This window comes from Somniosus microcephalus, chromosome 9 (genome assembly GCF_052327205.1).
Source record: "Somniosus microcephalus isolate GS21.2 chromosome 9, FLI_Smic_1.0, whole genome shotgun sequence".
Taxonomy (NCBI): Eukaryota; Metazoa; Chordata; class Chondrichthyes; order Squaliformes; family Somniosidae; genus Somniosus; species Somniosus microcephalus.
Window position 1 is genome coordinate 79,014,238 of NC_140995.1, and position 14,085 is coordinate 79,028,322.

The window sequence follows — 14,085 nt, forward strand, 5'->3', positions numbered from 1 at the left end:
AGTGAGGCAGAAAGTGGCTGGTCCAGGTTGGCGGCTGATTTGGAGAGGGGAGGGCCAGAATGACGCCATCTTATTGTTGCGGTAAGGCCTGCAGACTCTGACCTAATCGGAGACTGAGATGTTGGGCGCCTTGGCCCTCTTCGACTGGTCGAAGCAGAGTTTCATCTTCTCCTGCTGTCTAGCGACTGTGGCTTGAGTCGGTGGAGCAGGGCTCTGAGCTAGCGAGGGGCGGAGCATGCCAAGGGGCAGCATGAGCTCACGGCCTAGCATGAGGGATGCGGGTGAGACCCCTGTAGTGGAATGCTGGGAGGCTCTGTAGTGCAGCAGTGTGTGGAGGAGGGCCTTGTCAAACGCACACCCCTGGGATAGGTGTGCTCTGAGGCCATTTTTCAGTGTCTGGTTAAAACGCTCCACCCCCCCATTTGACTCGGGGTGGTGCGTATGTGACGGATGTCCTTGCTCTCAAGGTAAGAGGAGAGTTCCGAAGAGACCATTTGGGGGCCATTGTCTGTGGTGCTGGCCTTTGGATGCCCCCAGCGGGAGAAGAGGGACTCAAGGATATCAATGATGACCCGAGAGGTGATGGAGCCCATGGCAGTGACCTCTGGCCATTTTGAGTGCAGGTCATAGGTCACCACGAGGAACCGTTGATGGTGGGGGACACCATGGATCTCCCCGCAGACGTCCAGCTGCAGGTGCTCCCAGGGCTGAGAGGGCCAGACAAGGGGTTGCAGGGGTGGAGAAGCTTGGTGGCCAGTCTTGCCAATTACAAGGCAGGCTGCACAGTCCTTGACCAGGGCCTCGATTTTCCTGTCGATACCCGGCCACCACACTAGGTCTCGGCATCGTTGTTTGAGCTTCACTATGCCCAACTGGCCCTCATGCGCCATGGATAAAACACGCGCACGAAGGGCACTTGGGACCACAGTGCAGAGCCCACGTGTAACACAGGAGTCATTCCAGCAGGAGAGCTCCTCTTTAACTCTGGAGTAGGCAGACAGTTCCTCAGGCACATTGCGAGGCCAGCCATCTCTGATGAAGGTGCACAGCTGGGAGAGGGCCGAATCCTGTTCAGAGGCCTCTTTGAGCTCCTGGAGAGAGACTGTGGTTTGGAGAGGCGTGTGCAGCATCTGGACGATATACGATATCCTGTACCACATGGTCAGACCCGACGAGTGGGGCTGGGGCAGAGACAGTGCGGGAGAGCAGATCTGCAACAACATTGTCACGTCCTGGTGTGAACTGAAGACTGAAATTGTATTGGCGGGGGTGGTCAGACCAGCAGTGTAGACACAGTGGTCTGTGGCCCATGCCGGATGTCGACAGCAGGGCAGTGAGAGCCTGGTGATCGGTTCGCAGGGTGAAGGCACGGCCATACGTGTACAGGTGCCACCGCTCACATGCCCAGATGCACGCCAGCGCCTCACGCTCGCCTACTGAGTACTTCTGTTCGGTGGGGCTAAGGGCTCGGGAGGCAAAGGCGATTGGTTTCTCCACTCCATTCTGTATCTGCGATAACACCGCCCCCACAGCTGCAGCGGACGCGTCACAGGTGACGAGGGTGGGGCTGGCGACGTCAAAGTGAGCCAACACTGGAGACGACGTGAGCTGCGATTTGAGGAGGCGAACAGCTTCCGTACAGGCTCGTGACCACACCCAGGGCTCATCCTTTCGCAGGAGCTGGCGCAGTGAGGCTGTGGTGGCTGAGTACTGGGGCAAAAACTTCAGGTAGTACCCAGACATGCCAAGGAAGGAGGCAACCTGTGCTGCAGAGCTGGGTTCTGGGATGCTGTGAATGGCATCCACATTTGACTGGAGTGGGGATATACCGTCAGCCGACAACCGAAACCCCACAAATTCGATCTCTGAAACAGCAAAGACACACTTTTCGCCATTCAGTGTGAGCTTGTGTTTTGCTAGAGCCGTGAAAACTCTGTGAAGGCATTCGTCGTGAGTGGAGGTCGAGGGCCCATGCACGACGATGTCATCCAGGTAGATGGCCACCCCAGGAATGCCCGCGAGCACAGAGGGCATCACCTTTTGGAAGCAGCTGGGTGCAGAGCTAAGTCCAAGTGGCATCCTGGTGTACCGAAAGACGCCAGCATGTGTCACAAAAGCAGTGAGGTCCCTGCTGCTGGGGTGGAGGCGAACCTATAGATAGCCCTGTCGAAGGTCCAGTTTCAAGAACAGGATGGAACCATAGAACTGCGCTGTGAGTTCCTCTGACGTGGGCAGTGGATATTTGTCAGGGATTACGGCCTTATTCACTGCTCGAAGACCACCTGACTTTTTCGTTGCGACCACCAGGTTGGTGACCCTTGGGGAGGCATCAACTGGTTCGATGATGCCAGCTTCCAGTAGCTGCTTTAGTTCAGCTGTGACCCCGTCACGGAGAGCAAGCGGGATGTGGCGCAGTGGCTGAATGACGGGGGTAACGGTGGAGTCAACCATGGGCAACGGTGGAGTCAACCATGGGCTGGTGGGTGAAGGCAGTCAGGCAGCCCAGACCCTCGAAGAGTGCTAGCCATGTTTGGCGCTACGGTGAGGTGACGTGCAGAATCGCAGACCCGCCGGTGTCCAAGAGAGAAAAACCCAGGTCAGTGAAAAGATCCAGTCCCATCAGGTTAGCTCCTTGGCGTGCCACATGAAAGCAGAAATCTGGCAAAACTTTTGTTCCATAGCGTACAGTGAGGTTGACTGAGCCCACTAGTCCAATTTTCGAATTACCATACCCGCAAAGGGCAGTGGAGGGCGCAGAGAGTGGCAGGGAGCTGAAAAAGCGTTTGAATGTGTCCACATTCAGCAGTGAGACGCTGGCACTGGTATCCAACAACAGCAGAATGCACACATCATTCAGGTTAATTGTGCATGACTTGAAAGCCACTACTGGCCCAGAGCTCACATTGTGAATTATAGTGCTTGAGGACTGAGAGTGTTCATTTGTAGCAACCGGGGCAGAGCGGCAGACATTGGCAAAGCGATTTTGTTTTCCACCATTGCGACAGGCTTGGCCGCGCGCGGGGCAATTCTGCGCTCTGGTAGCATGTGAATGAGATCCGCAGTTTCCACACTGTTGCCGCGGTAGTGCGCGTTGCTGCCGTTGCACGAGCATTACCGTGTCAGAGCTGTCGGGGCCGAGGGCGCTGTCACTGGGTGTGTGTGCTAGTTTCGCTGCACATTCGGCTGCAGACTCCACTTGAAAGGCAATGTTGACTGCCTGTGACAAAGACAGATCGTCGGACTCCAGTAACAGTCTTTCACGCACTCTCACGTTGTTGGTGTGCTCTATTAGTTGATCACGCACCATCTCATCTTGTAATGCACTGAACTTGCATGAGCTAGCTAACCCCCTCAAATTAGCCACGTACTGATGCACAGACTCGCTGGGGAGTTGGTGACGCTGTCTAAAAATGAATCGCCGCAGGAGGGCACTTTGTGGGGCAGAGAAGTGTGTGCTTAACAGAGCCACAGCCACATCATATGTTTGAATTGAGTCTGCTGTGCATAATATCCCAAGAACACGCTGGCCCTCCGCTCCCAAGCAATGGGATAACAGTGCCTTTTTCCATGATGTACTCACATTTTCTAGTCCAAGAGCAGTGAGATAGGTTTCAAAGGACTGTAACCAGCGAACCCATGGGATCAGCGGCTCACCGGGTAGTGCAAGGAAGGGAGGAGGCGGTGGAAGAGAGATTTCAGCCATCCTCGTCGCCAAATGTTGTGTTTGCAAAGATAATCCAGAGGCCGTAAGCAGAGTTCAGTTTATGTTGCTTTTTAATGGCTGCTCCACACACACACTCCGAGGCAAAAGCAATCGAATACCTACACATAATACAATGATAACAGCACTATCAAACTCCATGTGCTCAGGCCAAGGCAATCGAGTACCTATCACCAATGTCAGATATAACAACCGGCTCTTTGAAAGAGCTATCCAATTATTCCCACTCCCCTGCTCTTTCTCCATATCCATGCATTTTTTTCCTTTCCAAGCATATATCCAAATCTCTTTTGAAAGTTACTATTGAATCAGTTTCCATCACCCTTGCTGGCAGTGCATTCCAGATCATAACAACTCGCTGCGTAAACAATGTGTTAAATCAATGTCCAGCAGTAGAGGACTGACATTTTAAACCAGTGCAGCTTTTGACTCATAAAAAATGTACTAGTATTATTACGTCATGATGTCATACTCCTTTACAGGTTGCTTTCAAGTTAATGATGAACCAAGCATCAAACTGCAGCTGCAATACTTTAAATTGCTCAAGACAATTCAAAGATAAAATTCGTACAAGACTCCTCCACTGCCCCAACATAAAAACCTATACAAAAGCAAAATACTGCGGATGCTGGAAATCTGAAATAAAAACAGAAAATGCTGGAAATACTCAGCAGATCAGGCAGCATCTGTGGAGAGAGAAACGGAGTTAACGTTTCAGGTCGATGACCCTTCATTCCGACGAAGGGTCATCGACCTGAAACGTTAACTCTGTTTCTCTCTCCACAGATGCTGCCTGATCTGCTGAGTATTTCCAGCATTTTCTGTTTTTATTTTATAAAAACCTATGCCTCGTCAATCTCCCTTCAGACACTCCCTCTTCAACTGGCTCCACTGGGAATCTCCTCCATATAACTAGTCTTTTTTCTATGGGATAATCAAAGCTAATCTGTGCCCAGCTGTCTTGCCTGAACAGAGGCCAATCCAGGGATGTCACTCTGATACCCAGAATTTAAAGTAGCATAAGTTTGGGTATCTAGTGTAAAAAGAGATATAACACTTGGTTGTGAGAAAAGCCAGGTCTGAGATGAAGCATGGCACTTTCTCATAGACTCATGCTCACATATACTTATGTCCACATGGACCAGGATTTCTTATTCTTCACCTTCTGGCATGCCGCTGGCTCCTCTTGTCCAACAACAGCAGTCTCACCTACCCTCGCCAGGCTTTTTATAATGCACATTTCAGACCAGTTCCCATGCCTTACTTAATGTACTTAGACCATAAAGTCAGACATCCGACGTGCTATTCTGCCTTATCTTATTTTTAACCATCCTTAAGGTCTCTTTGCTGCTGAGCAGTCTATTGTTTTCAAGAGTTAATCACACACTTCACATACACATCTTCATATAAATGGCAATTTGCTCTCTACATATCAGAAGTTTTGAATAATTTGTCTTTCTCTCAGCAATGTCCTTGTTTTCTCTATCTTATCGGAGACACTTCATCAGCAATGTCCTTGTTTTACTAACACATTAAATTTAATTTGCTTGGCAATTTGACTTTTTTCCCCATATAGTTTCAATTTGGCATGGGAATGACTTTTTCTCCAAAAAGTTCAATTTTTTTACTAAAACTTAACTTTAACATATAGTTAGTATATACACCAAATCTAGGAATAAAGGCATAGCCACATTTAAAAGATCAAAAGCAAGCAGCAAACTGCACAGTTTACCAGTTAAAAGTACAGGAGCATTTCTGCAGCAGGTCAGGATTGAATTTATGTTTTTGGCAGTACTTATACATGTGATTCTGAGCCAAACTACTCAAAAAAAAAAATTGGATTTATTCAAATTTGCAGCTATACTTTTAAATGGTGTTCTAGAAAAATGAGAAGAAGGAAAACACCCAGTTGTAGTACTCAAGCCAGACAAAATATGAACACAAAGTACTTTATTAGTAATAAAATATGCACTCAAGTGTTACAGTATAGAAATAAGTCCTCCAGTCTTCATAATATTTAAAGAAACAAAATCCCTTTGTGCTTTAATATCTCACTGGTGTGTAGACTTTGGTGTCTGGCACATGGTTTGATTTATAGAGGGATTTAGCCAATAATGATTTCCGTCCATATAGCAGCTATTGTAGCAGATACAATGCATTGCTAGAGGTACAGACCGCTGCTAAGGCCAACTCACCCTTGCAGTATGTAGTTTGGGAAGATGTACAAATCAAGTACTCATATTTAATCATGCTTCAGACTTGTGATCGCTTTTTTTTTTATTAGGAATACATTTTGTCCCATTTATTTTTCTAAGAAAGAAAGATTGATGTTGAAGGTAAAAAATAATTAAGCGTTTCAGTCACCAATTTTCATATTTAACGTATAAGAAATACATTTCTAAAAATTGAGGAAAAAATGTTGTCAGAGCATCTTACCTCTGACCATTTCTCACAAATCCTTTTGCAGAATATCCTCTATTTGTGACAGCAGCTTTCCCTCCAAGCCCGATTATAAGAGCAGTCAGTACAGCACTCTTTCCACCTAACGACAGAGGAGAACAAGATGTCATTGGGTTTGAGTTTGCACAAGTTATAGCAGCACAATTCGGGCGGAGTTGGTCGAATCAGCGCAAAAGGTTGCGGAATTTTAAACATAAGTGAGTTACAACTAAAACCACTTGTGTTCATGTTTTCCGCGATCTTTTACGTTGGTTCAAGATTCAAACTGCCCGAATCGGGCCCTGCTCCCACAAAACTGGCCATGACCCCAGGTCGAAATTGCGATATTCCACTGATTGTGCTGTTTCAGGAAGGTTCTTCAAATTGACTAATTTTCTTAGGCGCACAGGCACTAGTAGACACATTTCAAAAGATCTTTTATATCAAAAAATATTAAATTTACTACAAAACTGACTAGTGTACTTAAATAAAAACTATTAAATGGTTTAGTATAGATTTTTTAAAGTCATTTTCAGTGATTTTAAATCAGATTACTCACAGGCAGAGGACTAGATACCCTTATTAAAAATGCTTATTTTTGGTGATTAACCCATTATCAGCTATATTAATAAAACTGCACCAGTTCATCACTCGGAAATACATCAAGGGATACTTTTTAATGGAAAGAAACAAAAAAAATTACGTTCTATTTCGCTGCCCAATTGCGCTGGTTCATGGAAGATTTTACGTTTGTAATTATGCAAATGAATTTTAGCGGAAACTTGAAGTGAGCCCTAACCATCGAATCATTGAATGATACAGCAGAGGAGGAGGCCATGGTGCCTGTGCTGGCTGTTAGAAAGAGCTATCCATTTAGTCCCACTCCCCTGCTCTTTCCACACAGCCCTGCAAATTTTCCTGTAGATCTGAAATAAAACACAGTGCTGGAAATACACAGCAAGACCATCAAGATCTGAAAGAGAACGGCTGTGTATTTCCAGCATTTTCTGTTTTAACTTTGTGATTGTTTCTATGATCCTGGAGTGAGTCACTGGCCAGAGTTGGATAGTGGAATTGTGCAGATGGATCAATAGCAATTTTCATTTTGAAATTTGCATCTTATCATATCTCAGAAATGTTCCAAAGCATTCCACATACAATTACAGGAAACTTTGTGCTATCAAGCACCGATGGGACCGAGCTGTTGCCGTTCCCTCAAAACTGCCGGACACCCCAGCTCTAATGTTGAAGCATACGGAGGTTTTCATCCCCGTATCTGACAACAAACACTGTTGCTTAGCAACAGCTTCTAAACAGTCGGCTGCAGCTGCAAGCGTCTCTAGCTGAAGCTGTTGCTATAGCTACAGACCTTGCAGTGCCTGACTGGGAATAAAAAAAGCAACGAAAAGAAAAAAAACGGCTCCTGATTTTTGCCGGTGGCTCGAGTTTGCCGGACATTTAGCCTCTGGATAACACAAAGTTTCCTGTAATTAGTTTGAAGTGCAGTCACTGCTATTTTGTAGCTGAATGAAACAGCCATTTTGCACATAAGGTCCCATAATCAGAAATGAGATGAACGGCTAGTTTATCTTTTTTGTGATGTTACCCGAGGGAGGAATATTGGTCAGAATAGCAGAAGAACTCCATACTCCTCTTTGAATAGTGCCATGAGACATATGGGGCTGGATTTTGCCGGCGCTCAGAGGGTGGGTTTGGAGGCAGGTCTGCTGTCAAAATAGCAATGATTGACAGCGGGTAGGAAACCCGCCGTCAACCCGCCTCCACGCGAGTTTCCCAGGTGTCAGGTCTGTCTGCGCAGAACTGACCCGACACCAAGCAGCAGGGGAGACAATTGAGCTCATTAAATGGCTTGTTAAGAAACAATTTAATGCTATTTTGAGGCTTCCTTCCAATTTTACGTTCTCCCCCATGGGTTATCCTCTGCTCGGGAACACACCAGCTTACCCTGGCGTGAGTTGAGTCTGATCTGATGTATCTGATAAGCTGACAGCTGCAGAAGTGGTGTAAAGGATGCCATGTTGCAGATGGTCAGTTTCAGAGCGCAGAAACTGTTGGTTACTGCATTTGTAAGACATATAGAGATTTATTTAGCTTGTAAGTGTTCAGAGTCAACTGTATGTCCAGTGCCACCTCATTGGAACAACCTCTCTCATCAATGACAGATTGCTTCTGTCATCGCACCTGCAGCTGCCATCTATTGCAGCAACATCGGTGCCCTAGAAACTGTCTTACCTTGCTCCTCTGAATCCTTCCACGATCAGCCCCATCACCAGGCACACCAGCAGCACCAACAACAACACCAACCTTCTCCGCCATCACCTGATGCTGCACAGGACACAGGGCACAGCGCCCCTGACAACATTGCTGCCTGAGAGGCCAGCGATGGCATCACCATGGCCAGATTTATTTCACTTCCAATCCACCCCATGAAAACTAGTCTGGTTATCACGCTGTAAACCCTGGCTGCCACATGATGCGCCAGGTTGACACCATCCCACACCAGCACCGTGAAGCATCCCTTTAATGTCCAAGCCATTCCATGCACACTCATCACTATAGCGGGGGGGGGGGGGAAGAGTGTGGTAAACCACTGTTATTGTTGCTCACCATTGTTGTTGTTGTTGCACACTGTTGTATCTATGCATGCCTCAGCTGGCTCCGCCCCTGGCTCCACCCACACGCCCAGGTATAAAGGTGACTGCTCTGCAGCCCCCTGCCTTCTTGGAAACCAGTCAACCACGAGAGGCATGCTCTGTTCTTTGTTAATAAAAGCCTTTTAGTTACTCTCCTAACTCTCCGTCTTTTATGAGTAATTGATAGCGCGTCAATTTTATTAACAAAAAAATGTCGGCACCAAACGCTGAGCAGCAGGCGCTGCAGCAAATGACGGCACCAAACACTGAGCAGCAGGCGCTGCTGCATGCCCTCAGACCAACATGCCTGGACCTAGACCCTCAAGAGGCGGGTTCGTCTACCAAGTTCGCACAATGGCTGCGTTACTTCGAAGCTTACCTGGAAGCCTCAGCCGTGACACTAGATGGAAACAAACTAAAAATCCTGGCCTCCAAGGTGGGCCACCAAGTCTACATGCTCATCCAGGACGCGACTACCTACGCGGCGGCTATCGATCTGCTAAAAGGACAATACACACGCCCGGTAAATACGGTTTATGCCAGACACCTCCTGAGATCCCGCAAACAGCAGTCCGGGGAATCGGTGGAGGCATTCCTACGGGCACTACAGATACTCGGCCGAGCCTGCGATTGTAAAGAGGTATCGGCCGCGACACACACGGAGGGACTTATCCGAGATGCTTTCGTTGCGGGCCTCAAGTCCGACTACTCCCGGCAGAGACTGCTGGAGAAGGGCGAAATCGACCTGAAGAAGGCAGTGTCCCTCGCGCTCTCGCTAGACGCGGCCCACCGGAATATGGACGCATTCTCCCCTAACCGCTCCGCACCGTGGACGCCACAACCTTGGGTCATGGGACCGCCACCCCCGGCACCAACTGCTGCAGCGATGTCCAAGGGCCCGAAATGTTACTTTTGTGGCCAGGCAAAACATCCCAGAGCACGCTGCCCGGCGAAAAACGCTACCTGCTCTGGCTGCGGGAAGAAAGGACACTACGTCAGCGCCTGCAAAGGTAAAACCGCTAACGCCAGCAGCGCCGCGTGTGAACCGTGGGGGCAGCCATCTTGTCCGCCATCTTGGACACCTCCAGCCGCGTGGGGATCGGGATCATGGGCGCAGCCATTTTGTCCGCCATCTTGGACGCCTCCAACTCCAATCGCGGGTGACCCGGACTCAACCACCGCCTCGTCTGACGACCACAGCGACTCACTCGACCATACGCTGGCCTCCGTGACGCTGGACCAATCTCTCCCTCACCAACTGTCCAAGTCCACGATGGACATTATGGTAAACGGCCGCGCCACTACCTGCCTTTTCGACAGCAGGAGCACGGAGAGCTTTATCCACCCCGACACGGTGCGCAGTTACTCTCTCCCGGTCCTGCCAACGCGCCATCGGATCTCTATGGCTTCCAAATCCCATTCAGCAGACGTCGGTGGCTACTGTGTAGTGACCCTTTCAGTAAGGGGCACAGAATACAAAAATTTTAAACTTCTTGTCCTGCCCCATCTCTGCGCTGCCGTTCTACTGGGGTTGGATTTTCAGTGCCACCTTAAAAGTGTCACATTAGCGTACGACGGACCCCTCCCTCCACTCACAGTCTGCAGCCAGCAGCTTTTAAATCACCCGCCGCGCACCATTTGCAGCCTCTCCACGCTTAAAGTCTCCCCCCCCCCCTTGTTCGCTAACCTCACCCGCAACTGTAAGCCCATCGCTACCAAAAGCAGGCAGTACAGTGCCGGGGATAGGAGCTTCATTAAATCCAAAGTAGCAAGACTCCTGAAGGAAGGGATTATTGACGGTAGCACTAGCCCATGGCGAGCACAAGTGGTGGTAGTGAAGACTGGCGAAAAACAGCGCCTAGTTATTGACTACAGCCAGACGATCAATCGCTACACCCAGTTAGATGCATACCCACTCCCCCGCATATCTGACATGGTCAATCAGATAGCACAATACCGGGTGTTCTCGACGATTGATCTGAAGTCGGCATACCACCAGCTCCCCATCAGGGCTGAGGACCGCCAGTACACAGCTTTTGAAGCTGACGGTCGCCTCTACCACTTCCTCCGAGTCCCCTTCGGCGTCACCAACGGGGTTTCGGTCTTCCAAAGGGAGATGGACCGAATGGTTGACCAGAACGCGCTGCAGGCCACCTTCCCCTATCTAGACAACGTCACCATCTGCGGCCACGACCAGCAGGACCATGACGTTAACCTAGAGAAATTCCTCTGTACGGCCCAGCGGCTGAATCTAACATACAACAAGGACAAATGTATGTTTCGCACCACGCGCCTCGCCATTCTTGGCTGCGTAGTGGAGAACGGAGTCATCGGCCCCGACCCCGACAGAATGCGCCCCCTTATGGAGCTCCCCCTCCCCCACTGCCAAAAAGCACTGAAGAGATGCCTAGGGTTTTTCTCTTACTATGCTCAGTGGGTGCCCAACTATGCGGACAAAGCCAGACCCCTCATCAAGTCCACCTCCTTCCCCCTGACAGCAGAGGCATGTGCAGCCTTCACTCTCATAAAAAGAGATATTGCGAAGGCCACAATGCACGCAGTGGATGAGTCCATCCCTTTCCAAGTGGAGAGCGACGCATCCGACTTCGCCCTAGCTGCAACCCTTAACCAGGCGGGGAGACCCGTGGCCTTTTTTCAAGGACCCTCCAGGGCCCCGAGATTCGACACTCCTCTGTCGAAAAGGAGGCCCAGGCCATTGTGGAAGCGGTGCGACATTGGAGGCATTACCTGGCCGGAAAACGATTTACCCTGCTCACTGACCAGCGTTCAGTGGCTTTTATGTTTAATAATAAGCAGAGGGGCAAAATCAAGAACGACAAGATCTTGAGGTGGAGAATTGAACTCTCCACCTACAATTACGATATCTTGTACCGGCCCGGGAAACTCAGTGAGCCCCCAGATGCCCTATCACGTGGTACATGCGCCAACGCGCAGGTTGATAGACTGCAGACCCTCCACAATGACCTCTGCCATCCGGGGGTCACCAGGTTCTTCCATTTCATCAAATCCCGTAACCTGCCCTACTCCATCGAGGAGGTCAGGACCATGACCAGGAACTGCCAAATCTGTGCCAAGTGCAAACCGCATTTTTATAGGCCAGACAGAGCAAGCCTGATCAAGGCCACTCGCCCCTTCGAGCGCCTGAGCGTCGATTTTAAAGGGCCCCTCCCCTCCTCTGACCGCAACGTGTACTTCCTCAACATAATTGATGAGTACTCCCGTTTCCCGTTTGCCATCCCTTGCCCAGACATGACCAGTACCACGGTCATTAAATGTCTGAATGACCTTTTCGCCTTGTTCGGCATCCATTGCGACCGGGGCTCATCCTTTATGAGCGACGAACTCCGTCAGTACCTGCTCACGAGAGGTATTGCTACAAGCAGAACCACCAGCTACAACCCCCGGGGGAACGGCCAGGTGGAAAGAGAGAACGCGACGGTTTGGAAGGCCGTCCTCTTAAACTTAAAATCTAAGGGCCTTCCGACCTCTCGCTGGCAGGAGGTCCTCCCTGCGGCGCTCCACTCCATTCGGTCACTGCTTTGTACGGCCACCAATGCCACCCCCCATGAAAAAATGTTCACTTTCCCCAGGAAGTCCACATCGGGGACCTCGCTACCGACATGGCTGACGTCTCCAGGACCCGTCCTACTGCGGAAGCACGTGAGGTCCCATAAAACGGACCCCCTGGTCGAGAGGGTGAGCCTCCTCCACGCCAACCCCCAGTATGCTTACGTGGCGTACCCAGACGGGCGGGAGGACACAGTCTCCATACGAGACCTCGCACCTTCAGGTGCCCCTGAAACACTACCATTGCCATCCACCACTACCCACAACCCAACCCCTGTAGACAGCATGCCGCAGCCCCAGGACCCGTCATTGACCACCCAACCACTCAATGAGACGCCAGATTCAACGCTGGATGCTGCACCATCACCGCCGCCACCACGACGATCAGGACGGCATACAAGGCCACCTGATAGACTTACTTACACGAACCTTTAGTACACTTCACCCCGCCGGACTCAAATTTAAACAAGGGGTGAATGTGGTAAACCACTGTTATTGTTGCTCACCGTTGTTGTTGTTGTTGCACACTGTTGTATCTATGCATGCCTCAGCTGGCTCCGCCCCTGGCTCCACCCACACGCCCAGGTATAAAGGTGACTGCTCTGCAGCCCCCTGCCTTCTTGGAAATCAGTCAACCACGAGAGGCATGCTCTGTTCTTTGTTAATAAAAGCCTTTTAGTTACTCTCCTAACTCTCCGTCTTTTATGAGTAATTGATAGCGCATCAGGGAGTTATGTCTCAACATTCACTGGAACTCAGTAAGACACTTCTCAAGGTGCGCACAGATCTGTCCAATAAGGGGCAGTGTTGACAATATAGATTTCACTCTATGACAACACATTACCAGAAACTTCACATGGACATTGGCTAAACCTCTCAAGTGTCTACCCTTGTGTGTTGTTAGTTGGTATGCTTGCAGTAGGATGCGGGTGAGTGTGAGGGGTGGCTAGTGAGATGAGGAAGTGATAATGTAGCTAGAGAGAGATGGATGGAGGTGCAAGGTAAGTTGGTGTGAGTAAGGATGTGCAGGAGAAGGGTATGGAAGGCAGAGTGATAGGGACGTGTTGAGTGGCACAGCAGGGTGAGTTTGAGTGTGGCTTTGCAGTAACGTTTCGTGATCCACTGAGATCATTGAAAGGTTTGCGCCACTGCAGCCAGGTCCTCCTGACAACATCCCTGCTTGTTTCCTCCTGTGCAATGTGCAAGCAGGCTGCGTTGGTGTCCTGGGGAGGTTTCTTCCACCCTTGGAAGGGAAGAGAACCTCCCTGTGTGCTGTGACTCCCTCTGTAATCATTGGAGAGCCTGGGTGCAACCATCCACCTCTGTGCAGTGCTTGTCAGTGTTTGCAGCACCTCAATGCTGTTAAACACTGACAGAACAACTGTCAAACTCAATTTAGCCATGGTCCTTCACAGGAAACTGGCTGATGATGCGTCATCAAATGACGTCATCAGACCCACTTCCTGTTAATTAACCGGGAAGCCCACAGGGCGGGCTTAACAAGGCCAATCAAGGGAAAATCCCATTGACAGAGCAGCTACAGCCGGGAGCGGGACTGGAACCCGGCAACCAGCTATCTCGTCACCATCCCAACACCGCTGAGAAAATCCAGCCTTTACTGTCCATTGGAAGTGCAGATATTCTGGAGTACTGCTTGATTCTCTGTTAGACTGGGGGCAGGGA

At 49.8% G+C, this 14,085-nt stretch overlaps 1 protein-coding gene across 5 annotated transcripts in view; it reads right to left on the reverse strand.

The window, feature by feature from the left end:
- The window catches only part of LOC147112490 (structural maintenance of chromosomes protein 6-like), a 214,879-nt gene that overhangs the window by 152,260 nt on the left and 48,534 nt on the right, over positions 1 to 14,085 (reverse strand). For all 5 annotated transcript variants that reach the window (XR_015079510.1, XM_085996783.1, XM_085996782.1 and 2 more), the window contains one exon: positions 6,158 to 6,263. Coding sequence is in view for 4 of the 5 variants with exons in the window: in XM_085996783.1 (XP_085852909.1) it covers positions 6,158 to 6,263 (106 nt within the window). In the remaining variant the exon portion in view is untranslated. The remainder of the gene's footprint in view (positions 1 to 6,157; positions 6,264 to 14,085) is intronic.